This window comes from Oryza glaberrima, chromosome 11, assembly GCF_000147395.1.
Source record: "Oryza glaberrima chromosome 11, OglaRS2, whole genome shotgun sequence".
NCBI classification, from domain to species: domain Eukaryota; kingdom Viridiplantae; phylum Streptophyta; class Magnoliopsida; order Poales; family Poaceae; genus Oryza; species Oryza glaberrima.
The window spans coordinates 6,040,063-6,056,259 of NC_068336.1; the positions used below are offsets into that span (position 1 = coordinate 6,040,063).

At 43.9% G+C, this 16,197-nt stretch overlaps 1 protein-coding gene across 2 annotated transcripts; it reads right to left on the reverse strand.

The window, feature by feature from the left end:
• Positions 1–4,093: 4,093 nt before the first annotated feature.
• Positions 4,094–7,651, reverse strand: LOC127755893 (DAG protein, chloroplastic). Of its 2 annotated transcripts, XM_052281504.1 has the most exons (6): positions 7,207–7,649; positions 5,836–5,933; positions 5,678–5,743; positions 5,315–5,575; positions 4,944–5,233; positions 4,094–4,460 (listed from the first exon to the last, which is right to left on the reverse strand). In XM_052281504.1, exons 1-6 carry the CDS (start codon positions 7,575–7,577, stop codon positions 4,449–4,451), a joined length of 1,098 nt encoding a protein of 365 aa, XP_052137464.1. In that variant the 5' UTR covers positions 7,578–7,649; the 3' UTR covers positions 4,094–4,448. The 2 variants fall into 2 exon arrangements, with proteins under 2 accessions (XP_052137464.1, XP_052137463.1); XM_052281503.1 differs by having other exon boundaries at positions 4,944–5,575; positions 7,207–7,651.
• Between the last annotated feature and the right edge of the window lie 8,546 nt (positions 7,652–16,197).

Genomic DNA, 16,197 nt, shown 5'->3' on the forward strand with positions numbered 1-16,197 from the left:
ATATTATGGTGCCCGGGCACCATGGTGTATATCTCATCAGACATATATAATATACTCCTGTATCTATCCCATCAGACATATATACATCGTTCAAACTCCAATCTCGACCGCAGTCTAATTAATTAATTAACCATCACGTAAACGTTAATCACTTACTTTAAAGATGACACATATGTATACCAGCCCGGCAGCCCCACTTGTCAGGATAAAAAAGAAGAATCATTAATTAGAGCAGGTATTACTCCCTCTATTCCATAATATAAGGCACACCACTTTTTTAAAATGTTCCATAATATAAGGCATATATGCAAGCATGCAATTAACTATGACATCTTCTTCATTAAATTATTATTTTTTTAAATCATCCACTCTCATGTTATCTAATTCTATTTGATGCATGTATTAGTATTTATTAGGATGATCCAAACTACAAGATGATAATAATTATTTCTTCATCTTTGGATTAAGGGTGGTTGTGTCTTATATTTTAGAATGGAGGGAGTATTAGCCAGCTATAAACATATTTTAAAGAGAAAAAATACGAGAGAAAAGCAGTGGACTATAGATCTGTAGACAGCTATAGCACGAACTCTAAGACGCAATATGTATGTTAGGTGGGACCATGTATTAATATTATAGTAATATATAAATTAGCTATTAAATTAACTATAAATTATTTAGAGCTGGTATTTGGCTGTACTATTAACTCTTACATGATCTGTGAGATCGGCCGTGCAACGTGCAAGCGGCCGGCGAATGCATGCGGCACGTACGTACGCCAGAGCGCGGCCGCGTGCAGCTACACATCCACGTGCCGCAGCCTCAACACACACGCCGTCGCCAACTCGTCGTGTCCGTACTAATGCTTCTTCTCCTACAGACAGCATGCATCAGCAGTAACATACGGTAAAATCTAAAATGGGATTAATTGGAGAATTTCATCTGCTTTAATTTACAGAATCAGCCTTAGCTATAGATTAATGGCATTGATTCTTAGTTTGGTCCAATTGCGTACGGGAAATTGTAATGGGAGGAAAAGGGAAGAGCAAGTTCAGAGATTTCAGTTGATAGTAGTTTGCTCCTGCATATGCTCTTTACCCTGATCGATCTCTGAAATGAGAACAATTCCTTGGCTTTCTAATTAGTGCAGCAGAATGATTCTGAATCAAGATTTGCACCAACCAAAACAGTAACATCCTATACCAACATAGGCAAGAATTGAACAGAGAGGAAAAGTAAGATCGTGAGAGATCAGGATGAACATTACCAAATTCCCTTTGCATTGAGAGAGAGAGAGAGAGAGCAAAAAGGCTGAAAATTCAGAAGAGGAGTGGCCTGGCATGGTGGATGAGAGCCACTCTGGCTAGCCAAGAAGACCGGCCCATGCAGCCACATTGCACATCCATCACAAGAATTTCTTTCTGAAACCCTTTAATCTGCCACTGCAAATCTGCAACGGCTGATAGATGGATGGATGAGCCAACACAAGGCAAAACACATAGGCAAGTCATTCTTGGCTACCAAAGGGAGTAGCCTCTCCATCTCCATGTAAGGCTCCCCTCTTCTTTTTCACTCTTTACTCTTATCAATTCTTCAGATCTCTCTCTCTCTCTCTCTCTCTCTCTCTGGTGTGTGAATTGTGTGTCATCACTGCAAGCTTGCACCTGCTATTTATAATGTGGACAGGGAGAGGAGTCAGCATAGCGGATGGTCTGTCACATTTCAGTTAGAGGGTATCATCACCCTGCCGTTATTCTGTTGGAATAGGAATAACTTGCATGATGCATGATCTGCACCTGATTGCAGATCAATAGTGGTGGTGGTGGTGGGGATGAGAAAGAATTTCAGAAAAGGCATGAGAAAGCATTTTGAAGAATAAAAAAAGCAAGAATACGACGACTTTAGCTCTCAAATTTGATATACATGAGAAATCACTTGATATACATTGTTGACATGTTTTAGTTCTCAAATTTATATGCTCTTTCGTGTCTCTCTAGGTCTCGTGAATGATACTACAAGTTTCAAGTTCAACAATACTGTTGGCAACTTTTTTGCCAAGAAGACAGTAACGACCGGGACACTTAAACGCTTTGCGGTGATATAAAGTCGCCAACCACCCTGATCTAGCCAAACAGCCAAATCAAGATGGGTTTTGCAAACTACCCATCACGTGGGCGAACGGAAGGTTTACGGGACAAACTTACAAAGGGATATCACACTCTCGTAGCGATAGCGGACGGTTTACGGCAGCTATAGCGGATGGTTTACGGCGCAAACCGATAAAGATGGACGAAACTAGGCTAGAATTATGCGAAAAGTAGATGCAATATTGAAAATGTGATTCAATTGGCTAATTGTGTTGAAAGTAGATTGTTGTTCTCAATTGAACCAACCTTGTCTCTTATGTAGGAGTTAGTCTTGCCTCCTACATGTTCTCCTCCACGTCCAACTCGGAGTAGAAACCAATGGAAACCTGAAACATAACTTTCCGAGCAAGGAAACCCGAAACCCGATGAAATTCGCTTCAGACCCGGACTCTGACGGTCTGACCGTCCACATGTTTGCGGTCAGACCGACCCTAATAGCCGATTAGACTGGCCACATACCTGCGGTCTGACAGGCCCTGTAGACCGACCCTACTAGCCGATTAGACTGGCCACATACCTGCGCTTTGACAGGCCCTATGAAGGAAACCCGGTGCTTTCCAAACTTTCGCAATTTTCCCACATTTCGTTTATAGGTGTCAAATTTGGGTGTAAACAAATATTCCCTCCGTTCCATATTGTAGGACTTTTTGTCTAACATAGATTCATACATTGATCAATGTATATGTTTTTGTATGTGTCTAGATTCATTACCATCTATATGAATGTGGGTAATGCTAAAAAGTCTTATATTGTGAAACGGAGGTAGTACATATCAAATTATTGATAGAAAGCGTACACGCTTCGGTTTGTACTAGACTTAGTAGACCACTTGGGACGTCGTCTAATGTTAGGATGAGAGACAACGAGCAATTAGAAAATTAAAGGCAAATAGATATGGACAAGAAAAAAAGATAGTCGATTGATTGTTGGTTGTTTCAATTCGTCTTCGCCCTTTACATTTATAGTAGTGATCTTTCGTTTATAAGTTATTCTTCATGTTCAGTTAGATTTAAGGGTGTATTAAGACTCGAGAAACCTCTAAGCAAGGAGACGTAAGTTGATCCAAATTGCAGTCGGAGTAGAGTCTTCCGGTCAGATCGTTTAATGACCTCTGGTTAGACAGTAATGGGATCCTCTCGGTCAGACCATTGTTTGAACATTGGTGTTTGCAAGAAGGCTTTGTCCGTACCTAGACTTGGCCTAAATATAGCTAATGCTCAAGTTGACTGTCAACACAAAAGATATTTCTTTCAAGTTCAATATTGCATTGCAAATATGTACCTTCAGTCAAACCAGTTCAGTGTTTACCAAGGTGGATTATAATCTGGGGGTAAAGTTGAGCCAACCACAGCCACTAATTGGCTGATTGAATAAGCACAGGATGATTATAGGTTTTACCTTTAAGACCACAATTTAGTAAGCAAAACCAGCAGCTGTTAACCGATTCGCATGTACAATCTGCTGCCCTTTTTATGTTCTTTATGGCAACATTGTTCCGTTCGAAGGGAACATATTCTACAGAAATGCATCTGCAAGTCGCAATTAACCGAAAGCTGGACTTTTGTTCCATACAGCCTTATAGTTGACCTAGCTCTCCAAATCTTTTGAAATCTTCTCATGCTCAATGCAACTTGAATCTATCTAAATGGATTGAGATGCCCAATGATAAGATCGATCGAGATGCCCAATAATAAGATTGATACAAGCATATTTGTATAGCCTCCAGAAAGGGGAAATCTTTGAGCGAATGTCAATAGCATCCAACTAGTCAAGAGTTCAGAATCTCAAATGCATCGGAAGATGGTAAACATTTGTGCAGTATAGCTAGTGAAGCATAAGGTCCTGATGGAGCATGATGCTCCTTTTGCAATACTATGCGAATGATCTCATCATTTAAACGACAATGAAGGGGTTCATCAAAATTAAAAATTGAGAAACTTCACAGGTTATATAAAGCTAACCTTCAATATATTGTTCATTCCATCTGTGATAAGATTCAACTTCTGGGAACTAGCAACTGTAGGCCGATGCCACGATTCAATTAGTGATAGACACGCATGCCAATCATTAAAAATGAAGAGCCCTTGTGATGTAAATGACAATATGGCTAAGAACAACAAAATTAATGTCTGCATCCATTTAGACTGTTGGTACTAGGCTTAGCTCATTCTTCAGAACATGAATGCAAGCAGCAAGAAATAGTAAAGCAGCGCAGTCGTTTATTGTACAGGTGGGAGTTTCTACATTTCAAGCAGCATAATTATGCCCTCTCGTCCGTGACTGGAACACATGTTAAAGCCCTTATTGCCTTCCCTGCAAACACACCACAAGAAGTGTCAATAATGCACTGCGTAAAGGCAAAAGAACCCTCAGACAAAACATGATGTGTCATAGTTGTATGACTGATGTACAAGCGCTGGTGATACCAATTTCTGCACAGAAACTGGACACAACTTGGGTCATTAATTTTGTATATATTTTTATGTATATCTTTTAATGTTGAAATAGCACCTGAAAGCTTTCAAAGTACACGCTGGGTTGATTAGTCTACATTTTTTTTCACCTACAGGCTCAGTTGGGCGTGTACAGATTATGACACACCCAAACAAGCTCTATTGAAATGAATTTCCCTTTCTAAAACTTCATTAAGCAAGACTGTAATGGGTTGCTATCAATTATTAGGCGGTGGCTTGCCAATTGATTCATGATGCACAAATACCAATAGGTGTAAACTAAATTGTCTCTTCAAAATAATAATTTTACCAGTAAATAATCATATACCAAATGCTTTCTTACCCGCCAGCTCTCTTGTTGTCCTTCGCTTTGGCTAGGATACTGATTAGAACCCCCTTGCCAGTTATCTCCTCCATATGCAGGTCCAGGCCCCTGCCTGTTGTTTCCACCATAACCAGGATTTACACCAGGAGCTCCTTGGTTGCTTCCAGGATAAGTTGGTGGATGTGGTTGCGCATAATTTCCAGGTGCTGGTGGTTGACCATAAGTTCCAGGCGCTGAAGGGCCGCCAGGCCTGAAATCGCCTCCCTGCCCCTGGTTGAAGTTCCTGCGCTCTTGTGAGTTGTAGTAACCTTGACCTTGTCCAGCTGGATTTGCATGCCCTTGGTATTGTGTTGTTTGACTTTGGTAGCCACCAGACGTTCCACTGTAACCTGGACGATCTGCATAATTCTGCCGTGGGGCATAGCCTCTTCCATCTTGCTGTGAGCCATATGGTGGAGGACTGTTGTGGTAATTTCCTTGTGGAGGACTGTTCTGGTAATTTCCCTGTGGAGGACTGTTCTGGTAATTTCCCTGTGGAGGACCGTTCTGGTAATTTCCACGATAGTTACGGTTCCTGTCAGTCCTTGAAGGTTTGCTATAATGAACAGGAGGTGGTCTTGGGGTGATCACACCATTTTCATATTTGTCTCCTGATGAAACCAATATACAAACACAAATATGATTAGGGGGCCTATGAAGTTAGTGAACCAAAATAAGGAATTGGGAAATACAAAACAAAGAATTAAACAAACCTCCATACTCCTTTGTCTCTGGATAAAGATATGAATCAGGTAATATGAATACAACTCCAGGCAATCCTGATGTAGATGACAAAGCAGAAAAGTACCTTTTAAGCTAGGATCCTGAATTGTAGCAAGCAAAACATAAATGTAACTACAATTCCACTCACCACGGAACTTTTCTGACATCTCCTCAGTCATTACAGCTTGAAAACCAACATATGTTGTTGTACTAAAAGCGTACATCCTCTTCTTAGCCTCTTCATAACTACAGAGAATAAAGAGCTCAGGAAAAAAAACACAAATTATGTGTTCCAATTTCTTGAATTTTAGTTCTTATGTCAGCCAAGATTAAGAACCATAAGAGCAATGGCTTGATTATTTATGAGTACAATAACTAAAATGTAGTAAAACGGAGCATTACAAAAACCAACAATTGCATAACTAGTTAAGAACAGGACTATGAAATATATAAGAAATAGAGAATCCGTATAACAATTCCAGCAAGTAAGATACATTTCTAAATTTTCAACGATTTTATGCATTTGGAAATATCCAAAAAAGGATATATAGGGAATAGACAAATTCCACCCGCCTAAGTAGAGAACTCTTTCCAAATATTTCACATGTTTTGGAACAGAAGTTTTATGGACAACACAATTATTGTAAAAACAAAACAGATAGGTTCAGCCTTGAACCGAAAAGTTTATTTGAGAACACAACTCATAAGAAAACAGAAATTTTATAGCAGTATAAAAAAAGCAGGGTAACTCATGTATTAAAAATATCACCATTCAAGTAACTAAAATGCAAGCAGGAGTGAATTTCAAACATTTTGACACTATAGACTGGAGAATCTTTTCAGCACACCAGCCTAGTAGTACACTAATTCTTCCATTTCGATACAAGAAAGAAAGGAATTAGCATTCAAATCAATCATTTGAATGCAACTGTGAATTCAAATGAAAATGGATCCCAAGCACAACAGAATTTTTCACACGAAAATAATAATTATGCACAGTAGTGCTACTATATAATATTAAGTTCAGAATAATTCAGTAGAAAAAGGCATATTTGACATTGCCTATATCTACAAATAGATCCCAAGCACAAAAGAATTTTTCATCAGCAATAAAATTTACATCCAGATCACTAAAGGAAAACCGAAAATGTAACTTTGGATTAGTGCCAAACAGATCTATTCATAAAATCATAAATCAGGAGGGAACAAACCATCGCAGTTAAATCGATGATACAGATTATTGTAGTAATGGAACAATTGACCAAATAAACTACTAGTATAATCTAACTAGAACTGCAACAATACAAGTGTCACGCATACACTAACATCGAGAAACTAATCAACGCGCGGTTCACTCCTACACAGAAGAAATCAAAATAAAAGCAATTTTACAGTTTCAGTGCCACATTTCACCATCCGCAGGCCAACCCAACAATCACAAGACGACACCGATCCCAACAATTCCTATTTCTGGAGCGCGAGCGAAACGAAAAGAGGGAGGGTGAGATTTTGCCTATACCTTCCGACGACCTTGGCGAGGGTCTGGAGGTAGGTCTCGATCATCTCCTCGCGGGTGGGCTTGGGGTCGGGGAACTCCATGGTGATGAGCCAGTGGTTGTAGTCGCAGCCCTCGAAGAGGATCTCGTCGGGGGATATCTTCTCGTCCACGTCGCGCCTCCCGTAGTCATCCCCGCGCGCCGCCGCCGACGCCGCCGCCGACGACCGGAACCCGGCGGCGGGGAGCCACGGCCGCGAGACCTGGTGCGGCGGCGGCAGCGGCGCCGCCGCGAGGGGGGCGGACCGGGAGGCGGACGCGGCCGGGCGGAAGAAGGGGGAGGCGGAAGTGGAGGCGGCGGCGAGGGCTCGCCGGAGTCGCAGCGCGAGGGCCATGGCGGCGAGGGCTAGGGTTTGGGCGGCGCGGGGTGGAGGAGAGAGGAGAAGCTTCTAGTAGTCTAGGGGTTTATTGCGGAATGGGGTTTAAGGGTGGGGGAGAAATGTGGATAGTTTTAGGTGTATCATGGTGTGTCACTTGCATGTGGGGCCAGGGGAGAGTGGGGCCCGTTTGTCAATGAGAGCGTCGGGTAGGAGTGTGAGTCCTACGCTTGGCCGCTTGGGGGCTCGTATTGGGTGGCTGATAGGTGGGCCTCGACGGCTGGGCCGGATTTGGCGGGGTGGGCCCTGTGTATGTATATTCAGGGGGAATAAGTCTACTCTACGTTCCTAAACTCATGCGCCCGGTCGAGAATCGCACCCCCCCTCAACCTCATAACCAGGCCTAACTTCCCAAACCTTTGCAAATCGACTCCCCCGGTTTGACTTGGTTTTTTTTCCCATGTGACATCGACGTGGTGTTTACATGGCACTAAAATAGAAATAAAAACAAACCAAAATGAGACCCACATGTCAGTGAGTAAAACAATAAAAATATATTTTGGTCTCACGTGCCAATTACCCTTTCTTCTCCCTCTTTATCCTCGGCGGCAAGCGAGATGGAGAGAGCTCCATGAGCTCGACGGCAAAAGGACGGCGAGAGCAGAGAGAGAGAGTAGAGGTGAGAAAGCCTCGCCGCTGCCTTCCCTCCCGCGACCCTCCTCCGTCGCCTCATCCCCATCCTCACCTCCTCGCCCTCGTCTCCGCGCGCCTCCCCTCCCACACCCCTTCTCTGTCACTTCATCCCTGTCCTTGCCTCCTCTCCTCCATCCCCGCCGTCGTCTCCCTTCTCGCGCCCCTCCTTCGCCTCCTTATCCCCTTCCTCGCCTACTCCAGCCTCATCACCGCCTTCCCCCTCGCGCCACTCTGCCACCACCTCATCCCCGCCCTTGCCTCCACCATCCTCGCCACCGCCTCCTCTCCTCCCTCCCCGCCGCCCCGCTTGTGCATCCAGAGCATGCGCGATGTGGAAACCGTCCCGGTCAGCCTTGCCGCGGCCCCGCACGGCATGAAGGTGGCACAATAGCTTCCCTCCCGCGCCCCTCCGCCGCCTCCTCTCCTTCGTCCCCATCGTTGCTCAACGCGGAGGCGTTCAACACGGCGCACTCACAGAGGAGGGATCTAGCTCAACGCCGCCTCCTTTCCTGGCGGTGCTCGAGTTCGGCATCCTGAGGAGCTCGGCGTCGGGCGAGAACAATGACGACGAGGAGGAGAAGGCCACCCTGTCGCCCCGCAGCGCCAGCAGCCGGCCGACTGACAAGTGAGTCCCACCTGATGACTCAGCTAGTCAACAAGGTCAAAGATAACATATGGGACAAAACTGTCTCTCAAACTATCCGAGGAGTCGATTTTCAACGGTTTTGTGAGTTGGAGGACGGGTTATACCCGGTTTTCGGTTGAAGGAAGCGTTTCAATTTGGGGAATGAGCTGAGGGAGGCAGGGTAGACTTATTCCTATTCAGGGGATGCTAATTTTCAGGTGGGCCACGGGAAGGTAGAAAGTGAAGTCCCGTTTTGAAACTTGAAAGCGCAAAATTCGGCCATCCTTCAATCAAAACTATTTGGTTCAAAAACTAAATCACCAGAGGAACATTATGATTTACAAAATGTGACTCCATGTTGTTACCTTCTTGGGGAACGAATTCACTACTTGGGGTCAACGTGTTTTAGTTTGGAGACACATAAGGAGAAGCACATCGTCCGCCATCCACTTTCGGTCATGCATGACACCATTCGTCAGGTTTTAAATATAGTGTCGATTAATATAGTTGTGTGTATTATTAGTTGTTGCAGAGAACGGAAAATATGCTTTTCTTGTCCAGAAAATATCATGTGAAAAATGGTAAAGCATTAAGGAAAAAAAGTACGAATTACAACCCCCCGAACTATCGCTCTCGACCGAATTACCCCCTAAACCTAAAAACCAGACAATACTCACCCTAAATTTTTAATGAGTGAAGTGTATCAGTGGTCCCTAAACTTGTGCGGATGTGTCATCTAGATCCCTAAACTCTCAAAATGCATTTTTGTGTCCCTAAACTTGTCTTAGGTGTCATATAGGTCCAATCGGACACCAACCCGCTCCATCCGCTGACATGGCATGCCACGGTAGCGCCTACGTGTCAGTGGAGACTCACATGTCAGTCATATTTATAAAAATAAATATATGATATGATAACAATATTTACAGAAAGAACCTTATATGTTTTAAACTTACTCTAATCAAATCCTGTACGTGCTAATGGAGCGGAGCCCACCTGTCATAGGCACAGGGAGAAAGCAACAGCAGCCACAGAGTTCACCGGCCGACGTTCCTTCACGACGATGCCGTTGGCGAACGGCGATTCTTCGGCCGACACAACCACAAGAAGAAATGCTGAGGACTTCCTTGCGATCCTGTTGAAGGTGGTCTTGTCGCCGGAGGTGGCCGGAATCGATGCCAGTGGTGTCGCGAGCGGCGGTGGTCTTCAGTACGCCTGTGCATCGCGAGCGGCGGTGGTCTTCAGTACACCTGTGCATGTAGAGTCCCAGCCCGATTTAGTGCAAAAAGATGCATGCATGCGAGTCTAGCAGGTCCCTGGGTGCTCACTAGAACTTGATTGCGGCATGGCGAGGTCTGGGTAATAGCGGCAATGGAAAAGACAGCCCGGCGGTGGTAGATAACGTCGGCTTCACGGCGACGGCTCGCTTGAGCGGTGGAATGCTTAGAGAAGGTGCATGGGTGGTTAGTGAGGTCCCTAAAGAGTTGCATGCACGATTAATTAGTCCGTGGCTCACCGGGGAGAGAGGGATTGGTGATGGCACTCGGCGACCGGAGTTGGAGAAGATGACGGCGATCTCCCTCGTCTATGCACGATTCTTAAAATTTCTTTGAGGGCTTTTGGCCATGATGGTGAGGCGATGACTTTGGCGCGATGGCTTGGCTTGAGATGGACCATGTCGGCCGGAACAGCGACGACGTCATGGCGGCGGCGCCTGGTGCGAGTTCCGGAGCTCTCGTGGGCAAGGTCGCGTTTCCGTTGCTGTAGTGGATAAAACGAGATGGGGTCAAAAGGAGATTTGCTCGGCATGATGTGGGAAGTTTGGAACGGGAAAGATTTGGCGATGGAGACGACTCGTCGGCAACAGCGAGCGTCATCTTCTTCGCGATCGACGACGAGAATGTGGGCGACGGAGAGGCATAGGGCTCTCTCTCGTCCGAGTAGTTCGGCTCCAGAAGAATGTAGAAGAGAAGGTGACACATCTGAGGAAGAAAAGGAGGAGCTCAGCGTTGCCACGTCCCGGCCACGCGTGACGCGTCGAGCACCGCCGGCGTCTCTCTTTCCTGCTCTCTCTCTCTCTCTCTCTCTCGGCTCCCAGGGCGGTGGAGATGATGCACAGAGCTGACATGTGGGTCCCACTGACCCGTAGGCGCTACCGTGGATGCCACGTCAGCGGATGGAGTGGATCGGAGCCCGTTTGGACCTATATGATACCGAAGACAAGTTTGAAGACCCAAAAATGCATTTTGAGAGTTTAATGACCTAGATGACACACCCGCACAAGTTTAGGGACTGCTGGTGCACTTCACTCATTTTTAATACAGGATGAACTATCCCCCATCGACACTGTTTTGAGCGGTTTTGACTTGAGCTTGTACATGTGGCACCAACATGACAATCCAATCAGGAAAAACACTCCCTGGCCCCACCTGTCATACCTCTCCCTCCTCGGTCACGCTCTTTCTCCCCCATCACACACACACACATTCTCTCTCCCCCGTGCACGCGCTCGGGCAGGCGGCTATGGAGGCGGAGGCAAACCGGGCGGCCGGCGACGCAGGCGGAGGCCAACGGGCGGCAACACGGCGCTGCCCCACCACTCCAGCTCCCTCCCGGAGTTCACCGCTCCGTCTCCACGTCCCGCGCTGTCGCCCACTGCCCCTAGCCATCGCTCGACCTGCGCTGGTGGCCGACGATGCCCGAGAGAGAGAGGGGGGTGAAAGAGGGGAAGAGGAGAAAGAGGAGGCGGGACCCAATAGTGCATGTCTCCACCGCCTGTCGCCCCTCTTCTAGCTTTGGCGAGGCGATATTTGGCGCACGACACGGCTCCGGCGAGGCGGGCCGCTCACCGTCGACTGAAGCTTCCTCCCCGCCACTCCCATCGCATCCTAGAGCGCACTCCCAGCCGCGCCCCCTTCTTGCCGCTCCCGCCGCCGATTAGTGCCACCCAGCCGCTGTCGCTCAGCGCCGACCAATTCCCCCTCCTGCTCGTGCCTGCCGTTGGCCGCATTCACCTAGTCGCACCTGCCGCCGCTCGCCCGGCCACGCTTGCAGCTGCTCGCCTCAAACGCCAACAGCACACAGAGAGAACTCTGTAGGCGCCCGATCGGCCTTCGCCTCCGTCACCGACCGCCCGATCCGCCTCTGCCACCGACCACTCGGGCGAGCTCTGCCTCCACCGCCGATAGCCTGGTCTGCCTCCGCCTCTGCAGCCGCCTACCCAAGCGTGTTCGCGAGCGAGAGAGTGCTACCAGGGAGAGAGAAAGCGACCGGGGAGGGAGAGGTATGACCGGTGGGTCCAAGGAGTTTTTTTTTTTGCTGATTGGATTGCCACATTATCACCGTGTGTGCAAACTCAAGTCAAAACCTCTCAAAACAGTTTTGAGGGGGATAATTCGTCTGGCATTAAAAGTTTTGGGTGAACAATGTCTGGTTTTCGGGTTCAGGGGGTAATTCAGTCGACCGCGATTGTTCAGGGGGTAATTTGTACTTTTTCCAAACATTAAAAGGTAGAATTTTCTTTTGGTTCAACGGTTGATTGGATTTTGTATAAGGTTGCTTTTGTATAAACATTTCTATACTTTAAAAGACGATAGGCAGGTTCCATCATAAAGTATCTTAACCAGCTAAACTATAGTCAGTTCGTGTGCTTGTGTTTATTTTCATGCACTATTACTAAACTGATTTGAGTGATAAAAAAAAGAATTGCCAAAAGTTATTAGAAAAAAATGAGGAGGGGGGGGGGGGTTTGTTACAGATTTTGAACTACGCGTATGCTTGAAGATTCGTGCGCCCAATTCCTTCAACTTTGATGAAACTCCGGGAGAAAGGGTGGAGAAAGGGGGGCTCGCTGAGGGAGATAACGGCCCATCGGTGGATGGAAAAGAGTGGCGGACCAGTGTTGGTGGCGAGGGCTTGAGAAGTGGGGAGGCCGGCCGGTGGGGAGACTCGCGGGCATCGTTGACGTCTTTTGGCCAGCTGGTGATGTCGAGTGGTGACGCGGTTGGGCGGCGGTGGCACGGGAGACAAGTGGCATGCGTGAGGAAGCAAAGCAAGGCGGTGGAAGTCGGCAGTTAAGGGAGAGGGAAATAGATATTAGGTTTAGGTATGTTTACTGAATGAATCTCAAAATGATGTAACGGTTTAGAATACGTAAGATTTTAGGGGTATTTTCTGTTGAATGCCATTTAGGCCCTGTTTGATTCAGCTTAGGATTATTATAATATTGATTATTAAGAATAACCTGAAACAAACGGATAGCTTATTATGATAGACTATTACAATCTATAAGCCAAATTACTATAATATGGTAATCCACTCTAAATGTGTTTTTTTATAATTATTGGATGGCTTATCAGCTAACAAACAACTAATAATCTAGAGAAACAAACAACTAACATCTACATCGGCTTATTATAATCCAGCTTATAGTAATCTGACTTAATAATCTAGATTACAGTAATCTTAAGCTGAAACAAATAGGGTCTTAGACAGCCTTAAAAAAATCACAGCATCATATCAACAAATCGATTTAAACTGTTTTTAGTCTTCCAAAAAAAATATTTAACAAGGGCTAAAAAGTGTTACCACATTGATGTGCACCAAGGTGTGATGTAACGATACAAAGATTCGAAACTATAAAAATAATAGAAAGCTACAACGATCAAAACACAAAGTAGTCCAAAGAACAATTCTCTTTGCAGACTCGCACCCTCGCTTTGTTTAGTGTTCTTTCTTTCACATTAGCCACTGACATTCTCCTAAATTGCAGAGTTTGCACACATGGCTTTTGCATGCATGACTCTTGCCACCTTTTGGCCGCACCGCATGATTTCTCTTGTATCTTCACCCAGCTCAAACCAACTGATAATTAATTAACATTGTCGTTCTCACTCGGTCAAACTACAAAAAGCAATATAAATGTTTATTGTTTTGTTTATTTAATAAAAGAATATTTAAATTCTGAAGCACGTAATTACATTGTAGATCAGTGTGCTCGTAATAAAATCCACTATTCGCCTCCAAGAATTGCTCTTATTGTTTTTTTTCCTGGTTGAAGATTAGTAGTAGACGGTAGAAATAAGAATATTCGGGACATGCATGCAGGCTCCACCAGCTGCATATACAGCAATTCACCAATAGATTAATGCCTAATTACCTTGGTAATTATCTTGCTTAGTCACAGAAAACAAGAGGTTTGAGGCCAATGTTAATTTTCATGAGTTTTACCTCTGTTTCGTAGGGAAGAGAACAATTTTCCTCTTGGTTTTTATGCGATTACAAGACAAATGCACAGATAACATTACACACTCATACTCACAAACACTACCAAAAAAGTACTTTGTAGAGATATTTTTTTAAGTACTGTAGAGGTATTTTTCAAATGCCTTTACAATACTGTAAAGGCATTTTAAAAAATATCTAATAAGTGTCTTATGATGAATTGTCTCTACAAACGAAGAGATATTTTCAAAAAATATCTAATAAGTGTGTTATAATGAATTGTCTTTACAAACGAAGAGACATTTTGTAAAATATATGTATAGATATTTTCTAGAGACATTAACTTGTATAACGCGAACGTATGAAACCAGTCTAAAAAGGAGAATAAAATTGTTTCCATACTTTTGTCAAGCCTTGGACTCAAGATCTCTTGGACAAATCATTTTTATCTTTAATGCACTAACCAACTCAACTCCATGTCATTACTTGTATGTTTGTGCCATTAGTTACTTATATTTAGTCCTTTAGTACAAATTACCATTCTCAAAAGTGTCTCTACATTATTTAAAATGTCTCGAGAAAATTCCTTTACATATCAGGCGTATTTTACAGTACCGAAATAATGCCTCTACAAGATAAAATCTAATAAACTGAGCTAAATGTCTCTAGAGTAAAAGTTTTCTAGGTAATTTTTAAAATACCTCTATAAAGTGTCTCTACACCATAAAACTTCAGTCTTAGAAGCAATTTGCAAAACGTCCCATGTGGCGAAACATTGGTGGCCACATGAATTTTTCATGTTTACGATTTGCCCTAATTCATATGTTCCAAGCATATCCACATTATTTTTCCACAGAAATTAAATCCTTAGACCAAAAGAGCCTAAAAGTAACTTATCAAAAATTCAGGTGCAGGCAGACAGGAAGGGCCACTTTTTGGTGTTATACAAATCAGTACACCATTTAAAAAAGTTCACGAATGCACTTTCTAACATACGTTCAAACATACTCTCTTCATCCCATAAAAAACTAACCTAGTTCCGAATGTAACATACCCTAGTCCTATGAATCTGGACATATATCTGTCCAGATTCATAGTATTAGAATGTGCCACATCTAATTATAGATTCGGTTTTTATGCGACATATCCCTAACCTTACTAAAATTTTATTCATCGAAATATTGATCGCCATATTAATCTTTTCCCCGTTTACGATTTGCCCTAGTTCATATGCTCCAAGCACATCCACATTATTTTTCCTCAGAAATTAAATCCTTTTAAGAATTTCTTTGAAAATCATTCGAATCAAACGAGCCTAAAATTAACTTCTCAAAAATTCAGGTGCAGGCAGACAGGAAGGACCATCAGTACATCACTTGTCAACGTCAGTGACCCATACCAGTATACCACCAATTGTAGTGAATTATTGCCTCGCTAGGGTGCTTAGCGGTGCAAGCAACCCATTTGGCGACGTCTCGTTCTCCACCTAGACAAAAGTAGGATAAATCCATGGATCACAAATTCCGACTCTCATGAGGTGTTTAGATCTGTAAAGTTTTTATCACGTCGGATATATCGGCATACATTTGAAATATTAAATATAGACTAATAATAAAAACAAATTACAGATTTTGTCTGTACATAGCGAGACAAATTTATTAAGTCTAATTAATCTGTCATTAGTAAATATTTACTGTAGCACCATATTGTCAAATCATGGACTAATTAGGCTTAAAAAATTCGTCTCACAATTTACACGTATTCTGTGTAATTAGTTATTTTTATATCCATATTTAATCCTCTATGAAGGTGTTAAAACGTTCGATATGACGGAAAAATTTTAGGTAGGATCGAAACATAGCCTTAGAGTGCACGGTTCTCAACTGACAGATTCACTTTTGCTGATCAGTCTAGTACTTTTTTCTCTTTATTTTCAGCCCCCAATAATTTACACATAAAACCCTAGAGAAAGAAAACAAGTCTGGTGTGTTAGTGTTGACGAAAAATTCGTGCTCAGCCAATGGTGCCGGAATTGTGTTGACGCAAACTAAGTCGATGAACATAACAGTCTGAGAGATTTACTTAACTCTATTGGCT